General features: G+C 36.7%; 1 protein-coding gene across 8 annotated transcripts in view; it reads left to right on the top strand.

Moving 5' to 3' along the window:
* The window catches only part of LOC131076744 (uncharacterized), a 179521-nt gene extending 165460 nt beyond the window's left edge, over nucleotides 1–14061 (top strand). For 4 of the 8 annotated variants that reach the window (XM_058014058.2, XM_058014062.2, XM_058014064.2 and 1 more), the window contains 4 exons: nucleotides 12549–12669; nucleotides 13142–13210; nucleotides 13425–13519; nucleotides 13628–14061. In XM_058014058.2, coding sequence (XP_057870041.1) covers nucleotides 12549–12669; nucleotides 13142–13210; nucleotides 13425–13519; nucleotides 13628–13729 — 387 coding nt within the window. In that variant the 3' untranslated portion in view covers nucleotides 13730–14061. The remainder of the gene's footprint in view (nucleotides 1–12548; nucleotides 12670–13141; nucleotides 13211–13424; nucleotides 13520–13627) is intronic. The other 4 variants (XM_058014060.2, XM_058014066.2, XM_058014059.2 and 1 more) reach the window with 3 other exon arrangements.
* The last annotated feature ends 753 nt before the right edge of the window (nucleotides 14062–14814 follow it).

Below are 14814 nucleotides of genomic sequence, written 5' to 3'. Positions count from 1 at the left end.
GATATGCAGTCCTGCACAATCTGGAGAGCGGTTTTCAGGGGTAGACCTGCACAAGGTAGGGCAGACTTGAGGTGTATGCCTGCACAAAAATTAGAGATGGGTGCAATTGAGGGGTAGGCATGCATAAGCCCGTCTCACACAACAAGGTGGAGCACATTTGAGGCTTGTGCATGCACAAGTCTTGCAAGGGTGGGATTTAGGCATACTCATACACAAAATAGAGTGAGTGCATTTAGACAAGCCCTTGCACAAATTAATGGGCTTATTTAATGTAGGTGTTTGCACAAAGTTGAGGTGCTTGAGCACATATGCAATGGTGATGTGCACAAATCTTACCCTTGAGCGGATTTTGGATGTGTATATGCACAAAGTTGAGTGCAAATGGGGTACTTGTATGCACATGATAAGGGTTGCAGAGCGCATCTTGAGGGTTGACATGCACAACTAAAGGTGCAAGGGTGCAAATGAAGTGGTGAGGTGCACAACTTCATTCAAGAGCGGGTTTAAAGGGTAGTGTTGCACAATATTATGAGCGCATTTGAGAGGTAGGCATGCACAAGTAAGTGCTAAAGTGCACTATGACCTTGGGCATGCACAAAGTAGTACAAGGGCCCTTGAATCTACACTTAGACATTTTCAAATGATCATCATGAGGTAGGGTTTGACACTAGTGCACAACTTTTCCCCCTTGGCCTTGCATAAATTTGTACATGCCATGAGGGGGTTGCCTCTAGACTTAACCAAATTTTTATATTAATTCCCTAAGTTACCGGTTCTTCCCCTTTTGGCCTGGGTCTGGGTCCTGGTTCTTGCCCGGTCCTGGTTCTCCCTAGGTTCTCCCTGGGTTCCAGGACCCACAAGGAACCCGGCCACCTGGGAAGGACTCGGGAGGAACCCAGGGGGAACCCAGTAGGACCCACAGGGAACCCGGCCACTTGGGAAGGACCCGGGAGGAACCCAGGGAGAACCCAGGAGGACTCGGGTGAACCCAGGAGGACCCGCGTGAACCTAGGCCCATGGGTTCCCAAAAACGGGGCCCACGGGTCAAAAAAACAATAAAAAATGACTTTTTAAAATAGTTTTTTTATAATAAAACTCTAATTCGCCCCTTTATGACTTTTTAAAAAAGACTTGAAACTTGATTATTATCTTTTTTGCAAATTATGAATATGATATTAGACTTTAGTTATTAGTTTACTGATTACATCTGCGATATATGAATATTTATTGGCATTGGCAATTATGGATTTATGATTTATCATTTATGTATGGAAAGTCACATTGTATATTTTATTTTTGTATGGATTGTATATATTGAACATATATATATATATAGAGAGAGGAACCCGTACCTGTACTCGTACCCAAGTTTTTTTTTTTTTTTGGGCCAAATCCACGAATCCGTATCCGAATCCGAATCTGAACCGGTAACTTAGTATCTATATATATGTGTGCGGACGAACCCGTATCCGTACCCAAGATGTTTTTTTTTTTGCCGAATCTGCGAATCCATACCCGAATCCAAACTCGAACCGGTAACTTAGTTAATTCCCCACATAGGACCTACACAAACACAAACTTGAAGTTCATAACCCTAGGCATTATGCTTGCAATTCTTGACAGATTACAAGCAAGCTTACCACTTCTTGCTCAATCATCAATTCCTAATAACATCTGGCACCTTGACAACATTAGCAACTTTGACAAGATTTTGCAACACTTGACAATACTGACAACTTTTAGCAATTTTGACAAGATTTTGCAACCCAAGCAATTTGACCTCAATTCTCAAACTTGGACTAACAAACATACCCCTCTCACAAAAAGCTAAAATTGTTGCCAAGCTAAGACAACTAAACTAAAACACCAAATTGAAAGCAAAAAGTGGGGATCCCCATTTGCAATGGGGCGTGTATGTTTGCAACATGACAGGATCTAAGGGCATGAATTGCTCAAATCTGACCTGATTTTTTTTAAGGCAACAACGCCATAGTTTACTACTATTTTGATAATGTAAATACATGAATTAATAATAAAGATGACAATGCATGCTAGATACATGAGTAAAATATGTCTTTATTTGCACATGAAATTATTATAGAAGAAGAGAGACGATCAACTAGGGGTCGGAGTTGATCTGATTATATCATACTACTTTCCTTTGATGAAAATAGGGCTGACAATTGAGAAGGGGGGGGGGCTGAATCAATTGTCACCAAATTTTATAGTAACTTTAATCTCAGATATGATAATTAACAGTGAAAGCATAAATCAACAACACAACATGAACACACATAACACCAAGATTTTTGACGTGGAAAACCCGATCAAGGGAAAACCACGGTGGGAACCTACCCACAATATGATGATACCCTGTTAGAAGTATATGAAATATTACAATGGGGAATGCACATGCGTTCAGACACACTGCCTAGAGCTCACTGCTCAGAAACAACAAAGGGCAACAACCTTGGGAAGGTTCACTACCTTACAAATAGGGATCACTTCCGGAAAATCATGAACTGAGAAATAGCATCTTCAATGCTTGGTTACAGTTCCAGTTAAGCACATAACATCTCTCACAGTTCTACATACTTTTGTTCTGCTTCGGAATGATTAATACGTTATTCGCACACCACACTCATCCATGACACAACACACTCAATTACAAAGATATTACATTTATTTATACATTACATCAACCTTGGATCAATATCATCAAGGTTGGTTCAACACATATCTCCTAATTACAAAAATATAACCATACACGCTACAATATCACATGCGAACCAAAACAATGTTGGCTAAGACATAGCATGGACCTAAATCACCACCTCGAATATGAAACATCTCCAAGAATTATGCATCAAATATCTGCAACACGCTACAAGCATCATGTCGGCCAAGGACATGAAGAACACCACTGGATCAAGGAAAATCATTAATAACGCACTCACCGATCAATGCGGACCACCAACATGAATAGCACACGATCTAGAAACATCCACAAGCATCATGAATTGCTAGAGCAACATCCGCACCAACTCAAATTACTAGAATCATCGTTATCATCATACAGAACTTCAAGAGCAATAACTAAACTGACTGTCAACCTGGAAAAATCACTTGTAGAGCTCCAAACCACGAACCACTTGAATTGAGGACACACATCAACGTCCCAAACATAATTCCAAATCTGCAAACCAAGATATTACAATGCGGAGCAATGTAGATCAAAATATTGAACACTGGCAATACTGAACAACATAAAAACTGACCACAACACAGATACTCATGGACCTATAACACTTGCACTGAATCAATTAGAGATATCATTCTACAAACTCTTTAATCTGCAAACACTGATCATCAATATACAACATAAACCAACTAACTGAACTCCACTGCATCACTGCACTAGACAGAGAAAATATGTTGACACATTTCTCAGATTTCATTAGAGCACATATTTGCAGCATACCAACAACAATATCTAACAATCTCCCCCTTTGGCATTAATGGCAACATATGATGTAAAAAACAATCAATGTCAAGGAAATCAACAACTCTCTCAGATAACTCTCTTCCTCAGCATAAATAATCTCTCCCCCTTAAATCACTATATGGTTTTTCCATGAATCTCTCTCCCTTTGACATAAATGGCAAAGGCACATATTTGCAAATACATAATCTCACAAATCTGAACATCTGACTATTCCCGCTGAGTAGCAGTCACCTCATCAATCCGGATCACAAAATATGATTGTGAAATGCATCGGACCTATGCATACAAATGCACCTTAGTTCTGATTAGGAGGGGCAATCACCCCTAACTTCTCTATGAGATACTCAAAAGTATCCTTAGGCAAAGGCTTCATGAAAATATCTGCAATCTGTTCCTTTGTGGATACATATTCCAACCTGATTTCTTTCTCATTCACCTTCTCTCTCAGAAAATGAAACTTGATAGATATATGCTTAGTCTTTGAATGCAACACCGGATTCTTAGAAATGTTAATAGCACTTGAATTATCACAGTAAATAGCAATAGGCTCATCATGCACAATTCCAATATCTTTCAACAGCTTCATCCAAACCACTTGAGTACAATTGTTAGCAGCAACAATATATTCTGCCTCTGCAGTAGATAAAGAAATGGAATTCTGCTTCTTACTCAACCATGAAACCAATCTCTTACCCAAGAAAAATGCACCTCCACTAGTACTCTTCCGGTCATCAAGATCTCTTGCCCAATGAGCATTAGTAAAGGCACTCAAAGTAAAATCATTATCCTTAGGATACCATAAACCAAAATCAACAGTTCCTTTTAGATATCTAAAGATTCTTTTAACCGTAACAACATGAGATTCCTTAGGATCAGCTTGAAATCTAACAACAAGGCAAACACCATTCATGATATCCGGTCTAGTCTGAATCAAATATAACAATCCACCAATCATAGATATGTATCTGGTTTGATTTGCTCTAGGGGAATCATCATCCTTAGTCAACTTATATCCGGTCACCATAGGGGTAACAACTGGCTTTGAATCTTCTAATCCAAACTTCTTCACCATAGGGGTAACAACTGGCTTTGAATCTTCTAATCCAAACTTCTTCAACAATTCCTTCACATACTTTGACTGAGATATGAAGATAGCTTTATCTAATTGAGTAATTTGCAATCCCCCAAAAAATTTCATCTCATGAATCATAGACATCTCAAATTCATTTTGCATCTCATTAGCAAACTCTTTGCACAAACTATCGTTCCCTCCAAAAATAATGTCATCAACAAAAACTTCACGAATCAAAATGTTATCATGATCAATCTTGAAATATAAATTACTATCAACAGTACCTTCATTGAATCCCAGCTTCAACAGATACTTCTCCAATCTGGCATACCATGCTCTTGGTGCTTGCTTCAGTCCATACAAAGCTTTCTTCAACCAGCATACCATATCTTTTTCATCAGTCAATTGAAATCCATCCGGTTGCTCAATGTACACTTCCTCTTCCAACTCACCATTTAGAAATGCTGACTTGACATCCATCTGATATACCTTGAAATCTCTGTAAGCAACACAAGCAAAAAATAATCTTATAGCTTCAATTCTTGCCACCGGAGCAAAAGTCTCCTCAAAATCCATTTCCTTCCATCTGTGATTATCCTTTACAAACAAGTCTTGCTTTATTCCTAACAACTTCACCTTCCTCATTCAATTTATTTCGGAAAACCCATTTAGTTCCATTTACATTTTTGTCTTTCGGTGTTGGTACCAGAATCCATGTATTATTCTTTTCAATCTAATTCAATTCTTCTTCCATCACTTTCACCCAATGTTCATCTTTACATGCTTCATTCACATCTTTAGGTTCAATCTTAGAAATCAAACAATACTCAACCTGATCTTCTGCAATTTTTCTCCTAGTTTGAACACCTTTATTTTTATCTCCTATAATCTGATTTTCTGAATGATTGAATCTTACATACCTGGGAGTCTTAGGATTTTCTTGAATTTCAGACTATTGACCTTTTTCTTGAGCACTTGCGCTTGTTCCTTCACCTTGAGTCATTGGATTCACTAGCGCAATCTGAACTTGGTTTTGATTCTGATTTTGCTTTCCTTTATTAGAACTGTCATTCTGATCATCTGAATCATATCTTGAGCATCTGGGCTGATACTCATTACCTTCATCAACTTTGACATTAGCACTCTTAACTATCTTTCCCAATCTCTTATTATAACACCAGTAGGCCTTGCTTTTAGTAGAATAACCAAGAAATATTCCTTCATCATATCTTGCATCAAACTTCCCTAAATCTTCATCTCTTTTGATATAACATTTGCTTCCAAAAATTTTGAAATATTTAACAGCAAGAGCATGACCAAACCATAATTCATAAGGAGTCTTACCAGTATCACCTTTGACATGTACCCGGTCAAGAGTGTAAAAAGTAGTACTCACAACTTCTCTCCAATAAACATGCGGAACATTTCCTTCAATCATCATTGTCCTAGTAGCTTTTTGAATGGTTTTGTTCTTTCTTTCCACTACTCCATTTTGCTGAGGGGTTCTCAGAGCAGATAACTGTCTCTTTATCCCATGCTCTTCACAAAATGTATTAAACTCACCGGAGATGAATTCACCACCTTTGTCAGATCTCAAACATTTTTGCTTCAATCTAGTCTCAGTCTCACAGTAATAATGATGATATCAAAATGTAATAATTATTTGGGATGATTGATTGTCTTCACATGTCAAGTGCTTGGGCTTATAAAGCCATTCCTTTTTAGGACAAAAAACGTAAACAATTACCACAAAACTAACATATGTATTTTATTTACTAACCTAACGCACATACTATCAAACCTAATGTAGATTAAATCTATCCTAAAAAGTAATATTCCAACACCTGCATTGTTGTGCCTCCGATGGGCTCAGTTTCACCTCGCTTTAAAATTTGCACTTAAGGTCAATCGCACCAAGGAGTTATTGATCAAATACTAGTGCTCTCTTTCTTAAGGAAACTTGTTGGAATAAGATGTGTAGTCTTTAAAATTTTCCAAGTAACCATTTTGTTGTGCGTATACTTGAATTGGCATTTCTACGAGTTCGATTCACAGCCTTAAGCTTCTTAAGTTGACCTGAGAATATATATTTAGAGTGGGGAAATTCCTCAATGCTAATTATTACAGATTCGTTAATTTTATTGATTAAATATATCATTACATTCATATCAGAAGTTCTAAATGTTCAATTACCAATAGCTAATGTGCTGTTGCTTTTTTTAACAGATATTCACAATGCTTGATAATTGTCATGCAAAATTAATAGACATACCAAATCGGTTATGTGATAGGTTTATTAATTTTATAAATGCCAATAAATTTTAACATGGATCCGTTGTGACGTTTTCACACATCACCCCATTGCAAACAGGGACCCCTACTTTTTCGCTTTAGGCTTAGGTTTTAGTGTTGTTGTCTTGGCTTAGTGTAAGTCTCTTAGTCGTTAACCTTTGCTTGTAAGGAGATTGGTTCTGTCGGATTGAGATTTGCATGATTAAGTTGTATGAGTTGATCAAGTCACCGAGATCTCATTTTCAAACATGAATAGGTCTTAGGGTTTTTGGATGTCAAAGGCTAGGTTTGATGGATGGTCGTTAGGCATTGGGCTTATCTAAATTTTGGGGATGAAAATTTGACTAAGGAAAAATATTGCTTAGGGCATGGTCTTGGCATTGGCTTGCTCATCAAGCGGTATTTGTGCAAATGGACCCTAGAAATGCGCCCATGCTAGAGAGGCAATAACCATGAAATGATCAAAGGATGATGCTAGTAGGTGTACAAAATTGATGAATTTGGGTGGATATGAAAATTTTGACTAAGTAAATTTTTTTGCCCAAGGCATGCCTCCTTTGATTGCTTGCTCACCAAGACCAAACTTGTGCGAATGGACCAAGAAAATCTGCACAAGCATGTTAGTGCAAATGAACTCCCAAATGCCGCCAACCTTGTGCAAATGAAGCATGAAAAGCTGCCCTAGCAAGGGACATTTGTGCAATTACATGGTCAAAATCTGCTTAACCCACTACCTTGTGCAAATGCATGGGCAAAGTGCGCCCTACCTTGTGCAAACACATGGACAAAATGCGCCCAAGCTTGTGCAAACAACGTTTACATCTCATTAAAGGGGGATGCCAACACAAATGTTGATAGGCAAAAAGGAAGGAAATAATAATTTAACATTAAAACATTCAAGGAGGTAGCAAGGATAGATTTCACAAATTGGGTTGGAGATCAAGTAATCCAAGGAGGTGAATCAAATAGAGGACTCAACCAAGAGCACTTCGAGGTGTCAAGGGGAGATCAAGACACGGTTGCATCAAGAAGGAACTTCACAACCTAGAAAGGCTTTGCAATGACAACATCATGACAAGAACAAACTCAAGATAAAGAAGTTAAGCAATGTAAGTACAAAGATCAACATGTTAAGGGAGATGACAAAGGAAGATAGTGTAAATGAAAGCTACAATTACAATGACCTTGGATTTTCTTTGAAATCCAAAGGTCAAGGTCAAGTACATCCTAGGTATAAAGGGAAGATGGAAAGAAAGACAAAGGCAAGTTATCTAAATCAAGTGAGGGCATCACGAAAGTTGAGATCAAGCACCATTCAAAGCGGATGTTTCCAAGCTAGGAGGTGACTTGCGCAAGATGAGCAACCATGTGGTATCACATAGTCTACATGCTTAGAGGAGCTATGAAAAGGAAGACCAAGACCTAAGCATCATGATGAAGTATCAAGTCTACAATGCAAGCTGAGGTGGCATCCCAATCATCATTCAACCAATCAAAGGGTTCCAGGTTAGGATGTCCAAGTTCAATGTACCTCACTCATCCTATGGAGACACAAACTTTGAGATACCTAACCTCAATTTACATTGGTTCACATTCAAAGATGGACATGTGTCCAAAATGATGTAATTTTCTCATTGGCTGAAAGGGAGTTGTTGTAACAAACCCTTATTAGGGTTTTATTGTAAATCTCAGCCATTGATTTGTGAACCAATTTGAGCCTTTGAAATGTAATGAGACCTATATATAAGGCTCAATTTTCCCATTTGTAAGGGTTAATAGTAGAGTAATAGAGAATAGTGGGAGAATAGACAACAATTAGGAATTAGAAGTTAAAGTAGAAGTTAAAATAGGAGGAGAAGGCAAAGATTGTTGCCAAGATCTTGTTGTAAGAAGCATGTTAATTTCATTGAAGTTGTGGTGAATTTGGTGTGCTATTTCAACTTGTTGCATGGTCTCTACTTCTCATTTATTTTCATGTTGTTCAGTTGAATGAAAGAACGTTGTGCATGACTCATGGTGGAACTCTCATGTTCATACTACTGGTATTCAGCTGATTGTTAAGTGCTTTGTGTAGTCACTGAATTCTTTATCCAAGCTTAACTTCAATTACTATTCAATCGTTGATATGCATTCAAGTGATGGTGTCTATGTTTGTTTAAAAATCATTTGATTCCCTTAGGAGATTGCACTAGCCTTTGTGAAGTTGTTCTTTGTATGTCAAAACAAGACTAGTTGAGTTTCATCAAAGTTGTCCTTCATCCTTGCATTCGTAGGATTAGTTTAGTATCCTTCAACCTTTCAACCTTTTGCAATTTTTTATCAATCATGCATTAGTAGTAGTAAGCAAGAGAGCAACATTGCATATTATAGGCGTCTGAAAATGGTCAACGCTTGCAACGCCATACTCTAACATGTCCGCGTGACTTTATTTTAGGGTTTTCATATCTCATTAACATTTCTTCTATGTCGTGCACTTGATCTTTATCATTTGTCGACATCTTGTCATTCTTCTGCACTTCGTCCCCCTTCAATTGCGTTTTTCGCATTTGCAATTAGGTCTTGTCAATATCATTTTCGAATTGCAATCTCCGATCGTGATCATCTTATCATGTCAATTGGACATCGTCAATCTTAATCGGTGTTGAATTAGGGTTTTGTCCTCGATCTTTATCATTTTCAATCATCTTTGATCAATTATCATAATTTTGGATCTCTTTCAATCGTCAATTGTCAATCCCTTATCGATTTGTCATTGGTCTTTTGTCATTCAACCTTCATCAAGTTGACCTTTTATCAATCTTTGATCGATTTGTCATCGATCTCAATCAATCATCATTTCTTGTCAATTTTGAATCGATTAGTCATTGATCCTTATCAATTGTCGTTTATCAATTTGGTTCCTTTTATCAATTTGTCATTGATCTTTGCCAGTCAACATCGGTTCTTTATCAATTATCAAATCTTTATCATTTAATCATGATCGATCTTATATCAATTGTTTCAATCTTGTCATGACTTAATTGACATCCTTTCATTTCCAATTTTTCTTCTAGGGTTATATGATTTAATCATTTAATCCTATTATCTTCTCCCTCTAGGTTAAATAAATTCATTTATCTTAGGTCCCTCTTGTCACAATTAAATATTTTATTTAATTGGCTAATTGTGTCCCCTTTGCGAGTTAATTAATAAATGAGAATTTATTAATTAATGTCACCTAATTCCTCATTTCTATTTTTCCTAATATTCCTCTTTTCCACTTAATTTGCTAATTTTCAAATTTAATTTTCCACTAATTATCCTCTTCTAATTGCTCCTATTTTTGTGCTTCGTTTTGTCATAAGTTGGAAGCATGATTCCCTCAATTTGTCATAAGACTTGCATAGCAACATGTCATAACTCTTGACATAGCAAGTTGTCATAACACCTTGCATGGGAAATTTGTCATAAAAGTGACATAGAAAGGTGTCATAACCTTTCCCTTTTCGAATCATTGTGCCAATTCCAAATGAAATTGCTTCTTTCATCTCCTTTCATGCTAATTTGGTCCTTTCATCAATTTCTCTATAAATTGGTCGCATTTCTTCATCTTTTTCAACCACGCTTCGAGTATCCTTGTGCTATCCAATTTGCTATCATTTTGTCATCAACTTGCTTTCATTTTCACTTGCATTTGTAGGTGACCTCCACATCAAATTTGAAGGAGAAAGGACAATGGAGGTCAATGAAGGAGATTTCTGCATGTGGTTTGTGCTTTTGTTTTGAAATCTTATCTTTTATTCTTTCATTGAATGTATTAGAATTATATTTCATAACATTTTAGCTTTGTGGTTGGCTTTTATGTGTTATGAACCTTATGCCTGGTTTCCTATGTACAGATATCATTCGGAAGATCAAAACATTCCTTGAAATCAAGAAATTTCATCTCTTAAAGAGCAAATACGTAAGACCCCTTGGAGGAGCAGCAAATACATCAACCAATTGAGCTATCCATACATCAAGACCTAACCATAGAAACCTTGGAGTCATCTTGGTTGATCATATAATTCAGCATCCAAGAAGATTTTAATCAAAGAGGATAGAATACCTTTGGTATTTTATTCTGTGTCAGAGATGTCTAAAAACCACATCAACAGGATCCTTTAACTTTACTACACAAATCTCTTTACAGAAAAACTCTATAGTAATGACTAAATTTGGAAAATGACACCAATTTTTATAATATATTTGAAACATCAAGGAATAATTTTAGTACATCAGAAAAAGTTTTTCTTTTGATTGTAAAATGACAGACAATTCGCTTGCTGTTTTGATGAAACAGATCAATTCTACGAGCCCCCATATTCTAGGTAGGGTGAATATGATCCGGAGCCCATACCTAATAGAATAGGGCTTGATTCCAGCAAGTGACGTGAGTAGGTGGGTGAGTGAGTAAGTAGTCCAGTAGGTTGGAAATCCAGGGTTGGGCCAAAGCCTGTTGTCGTATTGAAGCCTACCTCATCTCCCAAGAGAACTATAGATGCTATCTGTGCCTCCGTAACCCCTGCCGCCATCTAAATAGGCTAGGCAGTCAGTCCCCAACCCCATCTATGAAGGTTTGGGTGACTCGACCATCAACCATAATGAAGGAAATCTCCGACTTTGGCAAATCTCAAAATCAACTGTGGATGCCAATTGACCCTTGATCTGTTGGTGAAGTTGAATGGTTTTGAATGAGCTCACTAGGGATCAAGTCTTACTGAGTGCAAGGTCCTTACACCATAAGGGATGAAGTCAGGATCGTGCACTAGATGACTTTGGTGGAATTGATACCCCTCAGTCCTTGTCTCTCAGCTGCAAAGGTTTCAGTCTGTGGTTTGTGCTCTCATATCGGATAGCTAAAACAATTCTGGGTTTGATATGATACCCTCCAACAAGAAAACTAAAAAATTAACTGTGGAACTGATGATACCTTATCGTAGCATGTGTTAATTTTGTTTTAACAATCTGCCAATTGACACTTTTTCCTATCAGTTATTGGGTCCAGTGTTCCACCTCACAGAATAAATCTTGTTATTATGTTTCACACCAGGAGACAGTTGAGGACAGCATTAATTGTTTCTAGCTGTTTTTTATTCAATCAAGTGAAAATTGCAACAGACGGATTTGTAACTGCCAAATTTGCATTACAGAAATATAGCAAATACTGCAGGAACTGGGTATTGCTATCAACTATATTTTTCACGGTTCACCTAGTATACTGTATGGTCATTAATATGCTTGAATACAGTTTATAGGTCATATCTTCAGTTCTGACAATCTAGATTTGTCTGATGCAAGAATTCTTTGAGTTATATGATTTCTCAGTTATACTCACACAATTTGAAGCTCTATATGAACAAAAGAGCGATTTCTTTAAATATCAATTATTTCGGGGAAAAAGGCTAGGTGCTAAGTGATACTTGAACACTAATTTTTACTTCAGATTTGGGTTGGAAATCCTTGTACTATTTAGAAACTCTTGTTGATTAGAGCAGTACGATTTGTTGAGTTTTAAATGTAACAAATCGAAGAGCAGAAGTTTCTAGAAGATTTGGCAAAATGGTCTGCAGTTAAAATAAATTTGAAAAAAATTTCAGGGCATTTGTTTATAATGCAATGGTTTACTTGCATTTAAATACGCATAAAACTTGAATGCAGAAGTCCTTTCAGCGCCTACTGCAAAAGCAAGAAGGTAACAGAGCTACGTGGGAATATCCATTTGCTGTAGCTGGTGTAAACATTACATTCATGCTCATTCAGATTCTTGATCTTCGATCTGGTAAGAGTATTGTTTCATTTAAAATTGTGTCATTGATATTTCAATTCCTACCGTATTCTCGTATTTTATTTCCTTCTGTGCTCTGCTATGTATGTTAGGGGAAGTTCATTATTTATTAAGCTGAGAGCCTATTATATGTTTGATCTGATATTCTTTCTAGACAATTAAGAAAGTTCACCTTGAATGGTTGTTCCATTCCGTTTACAAGACATTTTTGCAGCCTGGACAGTGAGATGACATGTACTTAGGTTACCATTCATTTGTATTCTCATAGTTATAACAGTTCAGGAGTTACTAATTCTAAGCTGGAAAGCTAGCGGATCTTTTCATTTTGATTTTCTGGGATTTTTTTTTCTTATGTTGTCTTTAAGTTCTTTGGTATTATTGGCACGCACTTCAGCCTTTCAAATGCCATATATTTCTCACTATCATCACTACTTCCAAATTTCTTTCGAGGCAAATTTTTTATCAGGTATTTGTACAAATTTTGTAGAAAAACCTCGGACATTAATGGGAGCTATCTTCCTGAAGATGCTTGCAGGTATGTTCCTGGAGTTCTATCTATCATGTTCTTTTGTTGTTATTGTATTCACTGTTCTTACTTCGAATGTCGCATTGAGACCTGTCCAATTGAAAGCTATTCTGATGATCGATTCTTTGTAAGGCCTCCTGTTTAGAGTGATTCTTTTGTAGTTTTCGCATATTCACTTTGGAAAACCATACAGCTGATGACAAATAAATGGTTTTATGTACAGAGGATGAATGGGCTTTTGACTTGCTTTACTGTATTACATTTGTAATGATGGATGCACAATGGCTTGCAATGCATGCTTCCTACATGGAGTTTAATGTACACAACCTATTCTATGATTTTAAAGTTTCTCTAAAATTCAATTTCTTTAGTAGTGTATATTTGCTCTTCAGTTTTCTAATGTATGTCAAATGCATTATCTTTCAGGCTGTTATGAAAGCCACCCGTTCCCAGCTAGAAAGAGAGTTAAATATGGACGATGTTTTGCGTCTTGAAGATATGCCATCCTACAGCTTCTTGTCTCAGTAATTCTTTTTTTATTTTAATTTTAAATCTACTATAAAACAGGGACCAAAGCTGTATTATTCATTGATTGGCTGTCTACAAGATTTTGTAATTTTTTTTGTGTATGTATTCCGTGGTGAACCAGCTGTCTTTGCATCATGATGAACAGTTTCTTTACTGATTGAAATTTCTATATATAGTTTTGCTTCTGAGGGTCCTACACAGTCGTATCCTGGATTATTTTGGTTTTCCTAAAGTGAACAAGATATGTGGGATTTGCAAGGAATAATTAAATATATGTTCTCTGCTAATCAGAACAAACCATTGTGTGGGAATATACGACTGCTTTTGGGATATATTTTCTACTTATTATGAATTGCTGAATTGAAACGATCAAATGTAGGTAATGATTTTATCGATTATCGTTAGGAAGGGGCCGGGCTACATGTTGTTGCAGTTTAATTAATGCGAGAACAAAATTGTATTCCATCTTTTTTGGAACTTTGACTTCGTTTGATAAGGATATGTTATTTCCAAATCAAGATGTAGCTTCCTATAAGGGCAGCACATAATCTTGCAATTTATTTAGATACATTATCCTAAAATATTTGTAATTGTTTCATCTATCTTAGAATGCTTACTATGTTAACCATTATAGCTAAAAAAAGGGATAATACAATTAAGGATTCCATTGATACATTTGGAAAGTAAATAAGCCCCATTAGAATTCCTGCATAACAGTTATGATAAAACATTGACATTTGATAACGTTGACCATAAAAAATCTTATGGTGTTTAACATTGCTAATCATTTCCTTGGTTATCACTACAGTACACCTCAAATTTCCATACACTTATCTATCCATTGCTACCTGCTTTCCTTAATCTGTCACTATGATGTGGGAAGCGCCAGTAACGGAACCCATTCAATTTCTTTCCAGGCAGCTTACCTTGATAACCTCGGTTAGGCATGGAGAGCTCTCTCTAGCCAATGTATTGCACAATGAGAAAACATGAGCAAGGGTGGATTCCACATATGGTGATTAGGTAAAATAGCATTGTTGGAATGATTCTCCTTATTTATCTAAACGTCAAGACTGTTGCCGGAG

Source organism: Cryptomeria japonica, chromosome 10 (assembly GCF_030272615.1).
Source record: "Cryptomeria japonica chromosome 10, Sugi_1.0, whole genome shotgun sequence".
Lineage (NCBI taxonomy): Eukaryota > Viridiplantae > Streptophyta > Pinopsida > Cupressales > Cupressaceae > Cryptomeria > Cryptomeria japonica.
Note: the sequence above shows the minus strand (reverse complement) of the source record. Positions and strands in the feature narration are given on the sequence as shown.